This window comes from Danio rerio, chromosome 8 (genome assembly GCF_052040795.2).
Source record: "Danio rerio strain M-AB ecotype USA chromosome 8, GRCz13ab, whole genome shotgun sequence".
NCBI classification, from domain to species: domain Eukaryota; kingdom Metazoa; phylum Chordata; class Actinopteri; order Cypriniformes; family Danionidae; genus Danio; species Danio rerio.
Window position 1 is genome coordinate 11,064,529 of NC_141028.1, and position 15,160 is coordinate 11,079,688.

Consider the following 15,160-nt stretch of genomic DNA (forward strand, 5'->3'; position numbering starts at 1 on the left):
ATTATTATTATTATTATTGTTGTTATTAATGGTAATAGTAATAAAAGCAATAATGACTGGAGTATAAATTTCATTTGAAACTACATACAATAATAAAGCAGTTACTTAAAATGTTAATAAATATTTAATAATTTAGCCATTTTTGTACATTTAATAAGCGCTGCCTTAATGAAAAGAATAATTTCTTAAAGAAAAAAAAAAACTGACCACAAACTTTTGACCAGTAGCGTGTGTGTGTATATACAGTATGTATGTATATGTAATATTATTTACATAATAAGTACACACAAAGTTCTGTAAACGCAATCTTTATTTTTAGTCATTTAAAACCACTATGAGAAAATTTACACGAGAAAAAAAGATTGTTACTGATAAACTTTTAAAGACAGACTTGCTGTGAATCGATTGAAAATCATATTGAGAGGCATGCAGCAGAAGAATTGTTTGGCCATTCCTTTGAAGTAGACGTAGAGTCATAATAGTTTGTAGAAATAACTAGTTACATTAAATATAGCAATAGCATTGTAAGTTTTTATTGGAATTATGTCATTTACAAAGCTTTCTTCCCTCAAAAAAGCCATTAAATCTGCAATCTTTCACCCTCTTTAGGTCTGATTTACATATACGTCTTGTGATTATTTAATGTGATTCACCTCAATAATTGTAATGCTTTAACAAAGACTTGATAAGAGCTTCAGTTGTCTTTAAATAGGAAAGCAACAAACTCTGCTCATCAAGTTTATTAGATTTCACATTTGATGTATTCATACAGAGTTATGTTCAAAGTGCTTAAAATATTTTTAACCAAGATTTCAAGCTTTTTTTGAAAAACATTTATTTAAAATAGAATTGTTTTGTGAAATCAGAAAGTGTCTTTACTGTCAGTTTTATCTATTTAACGCACTACTGCTGAATAAAAGTATTATTTAAAAAATAAATCTTCAGTTTCCTCAAATATTAACGTATCAATATGCTGTTATGAATGTGTCCTGATTGGCTGTGATTTTGCTGCACCCTGACGCAATTTTACTTTCATTGTGGACAGAAAAATAACTGGAACCATGTCTGACGAGAACACATCATTCTGAACTATGCAGATTTTCTTTCAATATTCCTCTGCTCTAAAACTCGAAACTGGCTTTGGCTGCCATCGAACATAACAGACTTTCCAATTACAAACTAGATCCTAAGAAAATGAAACAATGCACAAAAGAATTAGTCATTCCTCGCTGAAAGATCACACTGCGTGTTAGTTTACATGAGGCCAAAAGCGACTGCGTAGGTTTCACTGAGACACTTGTCTTTATTTGAATGAAAACATCAAGCTCTTGAGACAAAATAGTCCTTGCAGATGATTATATATACAAAAAACAATTGAACAGAACTGAAAATAAACATTCAAGAAATATACAGCATCATCCACATATCTTTTAATTAGCAAAAAATGAAAACAAAAAATGAACAACACCATGCTTGTCCTTTGAACATTAAGTTAGAATCCGATCTTTCAAAAAAAAACTTGCACAGATAAAAAAAAAAAAAGGTGCAAATATATACAAAACACTTCATTGCAGCCAGCGTTTTAGACTCATTCTCACCCTCGAACCATTTAAAAACGGAATTAAAAGAATAATTTAAAATAAAAAATGCTAAAAAAACAAAACATTTCAGTCCAATAATTATACAAAATATATTTATATATTTATATAGAATTAAGGACTAGGCATAGCAGTTGCCCATTAACCAGTCATCCAATCAACCAGTCACAAAGCTCTCCAGACACGTTAATAAACTCCATATATTTCTGAAACTGTAAACAAGTCTGTTACAATAAAATCGATTAAAACATTTGGGATAAAGAGACGAACGGACAAATAAATTAGAATTAATTCATCTGAGACAAAATGTATTTTTTTTTCTTCTTCTTTTATAACTAGAACATTGACTGAAATGTAGTTATGGTTCTAAAACAGACATATTTTTTTTATTTTTTCTTCTACTGTATCTACTGAAAAAACACCACAGTTATTTTGCCACTCGCTCCGCTCCGTTCCTCACAAGTTACAGGTGCTTTTAAGAGTATGCCGTTTCACCACACGACGAAAAACAAACCGCAAAGCGCCTCATTTGGCTCTGAGTTCTGCTGCACGAAAGGAAACGGGCGATTTTTCTGATATATGGCTATCGGCCGAGGCGTCGTTAGTGTCTTCAGCTAAAAACACCCCGGTGGGCAGTTGCACTTAACCATAGTCAGAGTTATCTTACAGGCAGTATGTACGCGACCAAGCTAAGTCCACTTCCCCCACAGTACGTTTGGCTTTACTCACAGTATAGAAAAATCAGATGTAAACCTGACGGCGTGGTTTCAACCAAGAGGTGCTAAATCAAACAAACAAACACAGAAATCAACCACTGGTAAATGCCAGATTTATGATTGCGTTTCATTTCTCAAAGTGGTTGGGATGTCGGTGTCGCACCTGCATTGCTGACGACGCAGCTTTGGCAAACAGGCAGTAATTCCTGATGTACGGTGTGTGTCGCGAGAGGTTGAAATGCCGGATTCACGAGTTGACCCCAAAACACAAAAACAAACCAATGTTCAAATGGAGTCTGCTTAATTATCACCCTGCAACTTTTTCATGTGTTAATGAGCCCCACATTTACTTCAAAACATCCTGCCTTCACAATTCCAACAACTCACGCACACACACACACTCACACACACACAAATTAGGCTTTTGATGATGATGCCGTATCTAAACGAACTGAGAATCTTGTTATCCCCATCCAATTTGAAGGCAGGTTTAATTACATTCAATGAAACACAAAAATATTGAATTGAAATGCCTAAAGTCCTGCATTTGTAGGCCAACCAAGGCAATCATGATTAGCAGTTACCCAATAATACACTTCAGGGTGAAAATATCAGAGTATGATGAACTTAAAGGTACGTGATCACTTTGATGGTCATCGAATATCTACATTCAAAACTCAACTAAACTCAACTAATAAGGCCCCGATGGATTTCCCGACTGTTTTAATGATCCCGAACATGGCGATGGGTGTTGTTTGCTCAAACTGACCTTGGTGAAAGACTTTGTGAAGACGATTTTGAAAGCAAATAGCGCTCCCTGTAGTCCTAGTTGTGATCGTCTGAAGGTATTTTGCGTTTTCAACTGGAACACGTATAATGAGGCAAAGAGTTTTGCAAGATATGCTCATGCTGTACATTCTCGGTTGGTGACCGTGACAGAAAAACACAATCCGGATGCAAGTAGACAGGGCAGAACTCAGAACCACATATAAGCAAGGATTAGAAAACAGCTGAGAGTACTTTGAAACTCACGTACGTATCACAATTCGAGTACCTGGAATATTTGCAGTTCACCTCAGAGAGGTGAGAAAGTCCGATATAGAGAAGAGGAAATGACTTAAGGCCTTGTTGTTTGTGTATACAGACAGAATTGACACAATCTTTAGAATCGATCAAGCAGGAACCTTGTGTTAAGGTTTTACGGGGGACGACTGAAGAGCGACATTTGTTTAGCTGCGGACTTCTAGTCCAGAATTGCATTGGCCTGCTGAAACGGCGATAAAACAATCAGAGTAGAACAGTCGTCCCTTCGTTGTGCTTGGCATTGTGAACACGTTTTGGCTGCCCTTTGGGCAGAACGACAACAAAAACAGGGAAATGAAAAGTTCGCCAACTGCTAACATTGAAAATTTAGAGTCAGGACGGTGATTCTGAACACACACAGGGAACTGAAACTCATGGCTTGCAGGTAAATTCTGAGAGTTATTGCTCTAGATGGATCTACTACATTAAAGATGCCTGTCATCAAGGGATAAATCTCGGCCCTCGCCAACGCAGAACCACAGAATCCGAGTAAACACTCCAAACCTCACAGTAACACAGCGGTGTACAAAAAAGCAAAGGGAGCAAAAACTTCTCCCGAGGGGCGGAGGACGCCCGATCCCGGGGTACATTTCGGTTCAGGGAGTCATATCCGGACGCAAAGAAAAGGCAAGCTTCAAAATATGCTGATCCATACCTCTTGACAAAGAGAGGTCCATTTGGCCCCATAATCACAAAAAAGAGAGAAAAAGGCGCTTTTAAAGGTCTATGGCGTTTCTGAGACGAGGAGGAGAAGCTTCCTCCCAATCTGCCCAGCCTCAACACTACCCCTAATGCAGTTCCCCCCAACATTTGGTCTCCATTATTGATTATAAATATCTTCTGTTTAATGGAGCTGGATTGTTCTTGAGGCGTCTCTCGGAGGTCGATTTGAAGAATTGTTTTCTGATTACCCATCAAATGCATTACTAAAACACGTTGCTTCTTTTTTTTTGTTAAATTTTCTCCCAGAAAGATGGATATTTCCTTCCATGGCACTATCTTTACTTCCAAGGCAACATGTTGCATCTTTTCCTCATTGGAATGTGTCTGATCCACAGTAGTCCGTGTTGAAGAGTTTGTTAGGCAGGCTGATATGAACGGGGTCGGGTCGGGCATTAGGGAGTGAGGGCGTTTGGGAATACAGGATCTGGTCCAGAAAAAACATTGGGCTTGATATGCTGTGCTGTGGTTCCGTTAGAGTTGATTGTCCAGTGTTTAGCCTCACCTTCTGCTAGCACAAGCTGTGGATGTTCTAACACGGGTCGGTCCGCTGGACGCCATCAATTCAGTCTCATCTCTCCCCAAACCCGCTTCCCCTCCCGTCCCGTCCCGTCCGATCTGTCACCACCCTCAGCTGCTGCCAGACATCAGGTTAATGGCTTGTTCCAGTTTGTGTCGTAGCTTGTGTTTGCGACAGTAACCGTCTCTGTCCAGCGCTGTCAAAATCTGCAAGAGAGAGAGAAGGAGAGGCCATTAATTGAAGACCGAAGCCATGTAATAATTCAATTTTGGACACCGTTCTCAGCGTGAGAGTTTGTGGACGATGCTCACTGGAGCTCATAATGACAGTGATAAATGACCTCATCAGATACGGCGCTGCACATTCATCAAGATCAAACCACTACTACTGAAACAACATTTGCATTTCAATTCAAATCTCACGTGCATCTTCAAACTATCATTAGGCCACTACCAGAATTTCAGATGATTTCTAATGGGGTATATGCCGAGCTAGTGTTTTTCCCATACTAATAAACTTCCGGTGACCTGTTATTTTGAACTTTTTTCAATTAATACGGTTCCTTTTACAGCATCGATGTTGTAATGTCATTAAAATACATTCAGTTAAATAAACTTTGGCATTCATTTAATAGCTCAAGCGTAAAACGAGACAAAAACTTTACTCGCACACGCCCGTCAGAATTGGCAGGCTAGCACAGAAGCTCCATTGAATATACTGGGGTAAAATAAATGCTCATATTATAAAGACATGGCAGGGGAAAATGTAACTTAATGCAGTGCTTCTTGTACAATCTGAGACCCACTTTATATCGGATATCACTAAGCTAGTAGAGATCGCTGATTTTTAAAGAAAACAGACCTTAAACGCACCGGTTTTTGCATTGGCATTCAATTCGCCGGAAGCGCTTAACCCAGGTTACTGGCAAAGCAAAAGTCCTATTAGCATGCTTCGACATACCCTACTACTTTACAAACATTTCCATATAAAGGGCAGAAATCAATGTTTAAAGTTTTGTAGACAGGTAAATTATGAATATAGTTTATGTACAAATACAGGACACATTACAGTTGAAGTCAGAATTATTAATCCCACTTATATATTTTTTTCTGTTTTAATTATTTCCCAAACAATGTTTAACAGAGCAAGGAAATTTTCACAGTATAGTATCTGATAATATTTTATCTTCTGGAGAAAGTCTTATTTGTTTTATTTCAGCTAGAATAAAAGCAGTTTTTAATAAAAAGGACAAAATTATTCGCTCCTTTAAGCTATTTTTTGTTTCGATGGTCTACGGAACAAACCATCGTTACCATCGTTATACAATAACTTGCCTAATTACCCTAACCTGCCTAGTTAACCTAATTAACTTAGTTAAGCCTTTAAATGTCACTTTAAGCTCTACAGAAGAGCTTAAGAGTCTTAAGAGTCTTGAAAAATATCAAGTCAAATATTATTTACTGTCATCATGGCAAAGATAAAATAAATCGGTTATTAGAAATGAGTTATTAAAACTATTTTTAGAAATGTGTTGAAAACATCTCTCCGTTAAACAGAAATTGGGGAAAATTAAACAGTGGGGGCTAATAATTCTGACTTCAAATGTATATCAGTTGAAATTAATACATTTTTAATACCGTGTACACATTAGGGGTTGAACTACTTTACATTTTTAAAAGTCGGCTCTTATGTTATCAAAGTCAAGTCGACAAGTTGCTCAATAAAACACAAGATGCAAACGTTTTGCAAAACGCCACAATTTATGATTTATTTGCAGGAAAAATATATATTCTTATGCAGTTTGACAGCTCATAACACATTGCAAAAATAATGCAACACTACTAATGACTGATTTTGTGCAAAACAAATGCACTGTCAACTAGGGCTGTGCGATTGATTGAATCGCGATTCAAAACATCCCAATTAGCTAATCGCAAGAGGCTGCGATATGAAATATATATGTATTTTTTAATTTCCCCCACCTAGAGCAAATGCGTGACTGTCGTCTGTGTGTAATAGTCTTACTAGCCAATTGAGTGAGCACACTTTTGTTCTGCCCAATCAGAATTGCGCAACCAAACTATGCAGAATCCCCACAACATGATAACATATCATCCAAATTTTAATAAAAAAGCATTTATTTGCATTCTTTTTAAGCAGAAAATGCTTACAATAATACATTTATTTTAATAATTGAAAATCAGAGTTATTCCATCCCAATATTGGTCACTTAACTATGGTAAAGTTCTGTCTTGTTCTCGAATCTGATTGGCTGATAGCTGTGATATATCTAAGTAATATCAGCACCCGTACAGCCTCTTTACCCTTTGTGTATTACTCCGCCCATATACAGCCAGCAAAAAGCAGACACTACAGATCTAAAGTTTAAAAGATGCACACTTACTGTTTAACTGTCAGCTTATGATTTGAATCCGGAAGAAAGTAGTTCCTCATACAAAAGGGTTTTTGAGACTCTCCATGTTTGATTTTGTTTTTATATACACAATTATGCCGTCAAACTGTTGCATAAACGCAATATCACACTCGTAGCAGTGCGATATGGCTGTATATTGGCACTGTTGGGGGCACTAAGGCAACGCACAACGCACGCCTCCCACCAGTGCCGATATACAGCCATATCGCACTGCTACTCGTGTGATATTGCTCATATATAGTGTATTTTACTATATTATATTATGTTGGGTGTTGTTGCTTTGATCTGACTGAAAGCTTAGTTTAGCAGAGGCTTGATTCACATCCAGAAAAAGCCACATCACCCACTTTATGCCAACCAAGCCACTTGACCCCTGAATGCTAGTACTCAGTGTAAAAGTGTGGTGTTCAGGATGGGATGTGAAACGCAGCCGAAGGTCTCACCTCTTCTTTGTACTTGTTGATGTAGAAATACAGTTCACTGAGCGCGCTCAGTGTGTTGAACTCGTTGCCATGGAGACGAGACTGCTCGACCAGATAGGCATCCATATCCTGATCACTGATACTTGGCATCTTGCTGATGTCACGGTAATATCTTGAAAAACACAAACACATGTAAATAACTCCGGTTAAAACAAATCATCTACTCTGAATTGTAAAAGAACATTTGCTGTTAATATGCAGGGGAAAATGAAAACCAGATTGATTCATTTCATTTTAGCCTGCCTGGATCTGTAAATGACTAATTAGTGATGCCTGCTAAGGCAAACAGTCTATTTCTATTGCTTACAGGAATTAAAGTGATGCACTTTGTAAATCGGCATGAATCAGAAGTTGTGTTATCAGACTAAAATGGTTAAGAAAAGACTTTAGGAATTGAAAGGATGGTTGAGGTTTCCTATTGTTGGTCCTCATGTGAATGACAGGCTAATCCCGCCCTCAAAATAAATACATCAGAAAAAAAGGGAAATGACTGATTAAAGATTATGGGGGCACATTAATTACAAAAACAATGGCGTGCATGAATATATAACTACTATCATTCATTCATTTATTGTCCTTCGACTTAGTCCCTTATTTATCAGGGGTCGCCACAGCGACCAACATATGTTTTATGCAGTAAACATCCATACACTCTCAGATTAACACACTCACTCATACACTACTGCCAATTTAGTTTATTCAATTCACCTATATTGCATGTTTTTGGACTGTGGGGGAAACCGGAGCACCCGGTGGAAACTCATGCCAACACAGGGAGAAGATGCAAACTCCACACAGAAATGCCAACTTCCCTGGCCAGGTCTCGAGTCAGTGACCTTCTCACTGTGAGGCGACAGTGCTAACCACTGAGCCAACATGCCACCTACAACAACTCAACAAGATAATACTATTGAGGGAGTTACATTTTAGAAACAATCTTGCCTTTTTTCTGTTTCACCTATGAAAATACTACAAATCTGAATCCAAACATTTACTGTATGTGTTTCATTCCTGAATTCTGTTTTGAACACATCAACCGAGTCCCGGTAATCAATTCATAAAAAAGAGACACTTTCGGCAGTTTGGAATTACTCATTTTAGTCATTAGCTATGTTTACATCCACAAATGCTAATTAAATTTGTGCAAAACTGGAATATCGTACAAAATATGTGCAAATAAAGCTGCGTTTCCATCCAACGAGTCCAAGAGAACTAAATGCCAAATATCAAATATAAAAATGTAATTTGCTGTAGTAGGGGAAACTGCGTGAATCTTTTCTTTATTTAATAAATAGTGCCTTAGAGACAATGCAGACACACAATGACTAATAAACTAAATTAAAAATTGAGCTACTCAACCCGACTAAATGCTTAGTTTAGCAGAGGCTTGATTCACTAACTTAGAGAAAAAGCTTTAAAGATTTAAAAATGTTACTTTAAACCTGATTATTTCATTTCTGCACCTAAATACAGTTGAACTCCTCAGAAAACCACAAAGCACTGTTTGTTTCCTTTTTATCTTTGCTCTTTTTTATTTACGTATATATGTTTTAAATTCTTACTTATATTTTATGCATAATTCACTCCCAATAAAATCATCCCAATCTAAATAAATAAATGCTTTCCTAATAGATCTGTGCAAGTCATATTGTGAAATTGCATTCATATCGCAATATAATATAATATAATATAATATAATATAATATAATATAATATAATATAATATAATATAATATAATATAATATAATAGTCAGATTTTTCCAATATTATGCGCACAACCCTAGTATATGCAGATGTGTGATTGTACCTCTCCACCCAGCTCTTGTAGTTGGGGATGTCTTTAGCGTAGAGCAGTTTGTTTGACGGAGAGTCTTTTCCCAGACGATGCTCAGACGTGGAGCAGGAGTCCATAAATGTCTGAGCCACCACCGACAGACAGGCATCTGTAATACTGTTCTTGTGGATGTCAAACACAAACTGAGGGTTTTTGATCACGTTGACCCAAAACCGCAGAGGAAGGCTGGGAGAGAAAGAAATGGAGAGAAAGAACAAAATCAAATCTGATTATCTCCAAAAAGCCATGGACCATTTTTTAGCGATGGATCCTTCACAAAAGACGGCGATTGACATGTTTAACAGTGATAAGCATCTTGATTCCTTGAAGGTTTTTAATATTTTGATTTTATCTTTATCTTTGTACATTTATAAAGCTACACTTTGCATTATTTCATCTTTGCATCAGGTTATAAAAATAAACAAATTAACAACACTTACAGGGTATCTGCAGGATTCTAAGAGTTATATTTAAGACTTTTTAAGACCTTTTAAAACCAAACCAAATGAAACTGAAGACCAGTTGTATAGTATAACTTTATAATACTGAATTTGCACACAACACAACACAACTAATCAATTACCCACACAGAATCCATGTGTGCAGAAATCCACAGATTGTTAGCCCATCCCTGAGTCTATTTATTTACTTGTATAAATTTATATTTAAATATTTAATTAATGTCAGTAATAATATTGACAAATATGAAAATGTTCTCAGACAGACTGGTCTTTTTTGTGCTAAAACTGTTGGTTCCCCTACAGTTGTGGTGGAGTTTGCATGACACTTGTTTGCTAGTGAAACCTTTGATCAATTAGCAAAATGTACAGTAGGAAGATTTAATATATTATAGATTAGGGATTGTCTGTGAAGTAGTGGTTAGTAATGGAACACATTGGGGTTCTCATTTAGACAAGGAACGAAAGACAACAGTGGATTCACCAAATTTGTGGTACATTTGTGTGGAATTTTACGGAGGACCAATAACGCTACTGATACGGATAACAGTAATTGAAAAGGTGTACCCAGAGTTAAGTTACTCAGTTGATGGGTGTGTTTGAAGCTTGTAAACATTTCTCAGGCATAAAACTTGGACTGGTTTTTATATTTAGTAGTGACCAAATTAGCTTTGAGAGTGTAATAGTTCCACCACTGCTATCTCACTGCTTCACCGGACAAGGGCATGCCCTCTATAGAGTAGTTCAGTTTATTAGGGAAAGAAATAATCTAATAAAAATAACATTATAATAGGTATTCATTAGACAGCAGTGGCCACAAAAGTCAGATACAATACTTAGTAATATCAGAGCGGGGTTGATTGAACAGGTTGATTGATTACTTAGGAACAATCCTAAAAAAAATATTATACTAACTGAATTGGACTGGTCTAGACAGCACATCTTGGGGATGGTTTGCAGATTCATCAAGCAGAAGCCAAGCGCTGTTGGTAAGATTCTTCTTTATCTGATAGACTGAAAGAATTTTCTGTCTTTTAGTAGATATATTATATGAGAGACTCTTATATGAGATGCGTTGGTTACCAATTAAGTGAATCTAATTGGATTTGCATTGTAAATATTAAAGAAAAGTTTAAAATGTGGAATTTTTTATTTCATATCTTTAGTTTTTAGTTATGATACTCCCAAAATCATTCTGCAGAAATCCACAATTTTTTTTATTTAAATTTTTTTACAAAATTCTGTGCAGAAATATCCAAATATCTGCAGATTCTGTCTGGCCCTATCAATCATCATACTTAACACTATTTATTATATATAGAAATTTTTGAAAATGACTAATAATAATAAATGGAATGTAGCAGAATCAACAGTCACCAGTCAAGCCATGGGGAAAAAATTGTCCGGTGCTGTCATGTCAATCGGTGCATCTCTGTGTGAATAAACAACAAACTCTAAGTGAAATCTGCTGGCAAGAGCAAAATTCCAGCAAGCATGTATTTTATAGGGTTCCATTCCATCTATTTCGTTATGGGTAACAAATAAAAAGAGATCTTAGGTAGATTTCAAAATGAAAACAATCTTTTTTACGAGATCGGTTCGATTGTTTTTTTAAGACATTTGAAACACAGATTTAAGACATTTTAGGACTAATTAAGGCCCTATTATTATACTGTATAAATTGAAGACTTTTTAAGATGTTTTAAGGATCTGCAGACACCCGCAATTATGCTGCAAGGTGTTTCTATCGCATTCAATTTCATTCATTCATTCAAGTTTATCTGTGTAGCGCTTTTCACAATTATTATTGCTACAAAGCAGCTTCAAACGTGTAAATTATTGCATTACATTTAAATTAAATTAAAGTTACAATTAAATATAAGTTATTTTATATAAACATGCATAATTATTATAAAAAACTTGCAGTTTTATATCATATAGGTCAGTGTTTCTCAACCACGCTGCTGGAGGACCACCAACACTACATGTTTTGGATGCCTCCTTTGTCTGTCACAACCATTACAGGTCTTTTAGTCTCTGCTAATGAGCTGATGATCTGAATCAGGTGTGTTTGTTTAATGTGCAGAGCTGGTGGTCCTCCAGGAACGCGGTTGAGAAACACTGATATAGATGATGTACATGTTTAATGTAGAGTATTTGTGTATTAGGTGACGTTGTTGAAATTTGACGTTCTCTTTTTTTGCTGCCCACATCAATTTTACACTATCGTGGAGTTTTTCTTTTATTATTTGGGCACATAGGAATACAGGAAAAAGTATTTGTGTTACTCTCCATTTCACTGCACTCTAGGTTTACCTAACTACGACGACTTTCATTGCTGAGATATCTGGAAACGTATAAAGGGTCTATTGTGGGTTGTCAGTAAAATGCATTATTTTGGGGCTGCTCTGAGAGCTCGCTGCATTCCCAAAACAAAAGGAACTGAACTGGCAACCCAGAAGGGCTTCAAAACAAGCGAAACAGCAGAAAATGAGGTCAAGGCCAGGAAGACTCGCTGTCTCACCAGTTGCTCTTCCAGGTGTGCCGTACGTCTGGGTCGGTGATCTGCCTCTTGTCCGCCTGTTCATCCAGGAAATCAAACATGTATTTGATGGCCAGCGGGAGAGCGCTGCCGCGGTGAGCCGTACTGAAGACCGTTTCAAACAGATCGTCCACAAACTTCTGCAGAGTGCCCTAAAAACATGATTTAGCACAATGTCAACGCTGTAAAAGCACTCTTACTTTGTTTTTGTCTGGTTTTTAGTCCAAATATTTAAAAGATTCTCAAATCAAGAAGCATTTTTTTCAGACAAGTGAAAATTATTGTTTCATTTTCAGAAATAATGAGTCAAAATGTAGTGAGTTTTTTCTTAAAACAAGCTAAATTACTGCCAGTGTAAAACGATCTTGTTTTTGAGATTATTTAGCTTGTTTTCCTAAAAAATTAAATTAATTTTGACTTATTATTTCTGCAATTAAAACAGTATTTCTACCTTGTCTAGAAAATCCCTTTGATTTAAGATTTAAAAAAATACTTGGATTAGAAACAAGAAAAAACATTATTTTGCAGTGAAATGTTTAGAGATAATGGATCCTATGAGGTATTTTCAATGAAACCATTTTCAATCCATCACAATGCATATGTTCTCCAATTCGTCTACAAATCATGATTACTATATTGATAACCAGAATGCGTTATGAACTAATAAACTAGATATGTATATCTAACAGCTGATACGCAATACACAGCTGAAGAGAACTAAAACTGGGAGAGCAGGGGCTTTTTATTTTAATTAAGTGTGATTAATGCGTTTTTTTATGGCTCATTACGTTGGTAAATTTAACATCAAGCATATCTCACAATTTCTTATTCTCATTTGTTGTTTGAATTGAAAATTTAAAAATTGAAAAAATTCTAAATAAAAACTTACAATAAAACTTACAAAAAAAAAACTTAAAAAAAAACATAAAAAAATTATTTTAATGCACCAGACCAAAACCATTATATTAGCATTGCGAAGGAAAATACTACACACATTTTATCAAATAAAATACTATCCATCCATCCACCTATCCATCCATCCATCCATCCATCCATCCATCCATCCATCCATCTTTTGAACATTATTAATTCATTTCTCATCATTGTCACATTTGATCAATTAAATGCATCCAATGCATGCAGCAATTAAATGATTTCCATTGTGGACTTTCATTTGTTTTTTGTAATATGAAAGTTAATGGGGGCCAGCAACCAACATTCTATAGATTATCTTAATTTCTGTTCAACAGAAGAAACTAATGAGGTTTAAAACCACATGCAACCTTTCCCTTTACCCGTAGACAGAAATACCCTTTTAACATACAAATTAAATTAAAACTAGCCATATTGATTTTGTTAGCCCACGTTGCTAGTTTAGTGGTGAACAATTCTGTGAATGTCATCCAGAAAAAAAATGTGCTTGTAATCTAAAATTAAAATCTGAAAATGCACTTCGTGTTAATTTCCAGTTAAATTCTCAAATTAAGTCTGTCTGAGGTAATGGGCGTGGCTTACATACTTAACCACGCCCCTACAACTTGACAACAAACAGAAATGGTGAGGTGGTGGTATCTGCTAGGTTGTGATAATCTTCTGAAACCCATTTCCCAATCTTTCTAAATAAAATGCCTCCTTTACTACATCCAATCAGCTCACAGAAAAAAACAAGCCACGCCCGCTGTTGTCTAATTTATTACTCCATTTCTCTAGAAACTGTCACACTACAAAAAAAAGAAGAAAAAAAAGGTCACAGCTTCCAGTTCATGCGGACTTTAACATTGCTAATTCATGAGTGGATTATTGCTGTAAGAATTGTGTACCTTGGTAGCTAGTAAGCGTGTGAGGTAAATCTCAGACACCATCTTGCTGCCGCGGTCTCCTTCCCGCTGGTCTGCATGCTCATGGTTCTTCACCAGGTGCCAGAGTTTGGTACCCGTTTCCTGGTCAGGAGTGATCATGGGAGCCCTGGAGCGCAGGCTGTCTGGACTACTGGACGTCCTCAAGAGGCTCTCTGCAGCACAGCACCATTTAAGACACATTTGCATACACTATAATCAACTACTTCACTTTCTAAAGCATTTTACCAGTTTTAGAAAAACTCAAAAAACATGCTAATTCATAATAACAACTCTACAACAATCATAACCTTTGTAAAATGTAGCAAAACATTCAATAAACATGCTAATTCTTGATAACACCAGGTTACAAAATTTTAGCTTGTTAAAATGTAGCAAAACATTGATGAAACATGCTAATTCATAACAACATGCTAAACGTTTTAGTATGTTAAAATGTAGCAAAAAAGTTATGCCAGAAAAATATTAACATGCTAATCAATGCCAACAATGTTAGCCATGCTAGAAACATGCTAATAACAAATAGCGCAAACATTAAAAAACCATAGTATAAAACAGCAGCAACAGGCTAGGAAACTGCCAGTTCATGTTAGTAAAATGTAAACAAGCTTGAAGGAATGAAAGAGACACGCTATCAATGTTACAATACACTAGCTTTGTAAAACATAGCAAAAATAAAAAAAACAGGCTAAACTATGACAACAACATGTTAACATCATGCTAGTCGTGTACTAAACATGTTAAAATGATACAAACAACATATGAATTCAAGCTAACTGTAACTAATCTCAGAAACATGCAAACAAAATGTGAAGTTATGCTAGTAAAATGTTAACATGCTAATCCAGGCCAGCAATGTTAACCATACCAGAAACATGGTAGCACTAGCAACAAATAGTGTGAAACATTCTAAAAC

General features: G+C 36.0%; 1 protein-coding gene across 2 annotated transcripts in view; it reads right to left on the reverse strand.

The window, feature by feature from the left end:
- Positions 1-1,279: 1,279 nt before the first annotated feature.
- The window catches only part of plxna3 (plexin A3), a 355,788-nt gene continuing 341,907 nt past the window's right edge, over positions 1,280-15,160 (reverse strand). The window contains exons 28-32 of one of the 2 annotated variants that reach the window (XM_087263713.1): positions 14,209-14,399; positions 12,371-12,540; positions 9,362-9,574; positions 7,515-7,665; positions 1,280-4,843 (exon numbers count right to left, since the gene is read on the reverse strand). In XM_087263713.1, coding sequence (XP_087119839.1) covers positions 4,748-4,843; positions 7,515-7,665; positions 9,362-9,574; positions 12,371-12,540; positions 14,209-14,399 — 821 coding nt within the window. In that variant the 3' untranslated portion in view covers positions 1,280-4,747. 2 annotated transcript variants of the gene reach the window in all.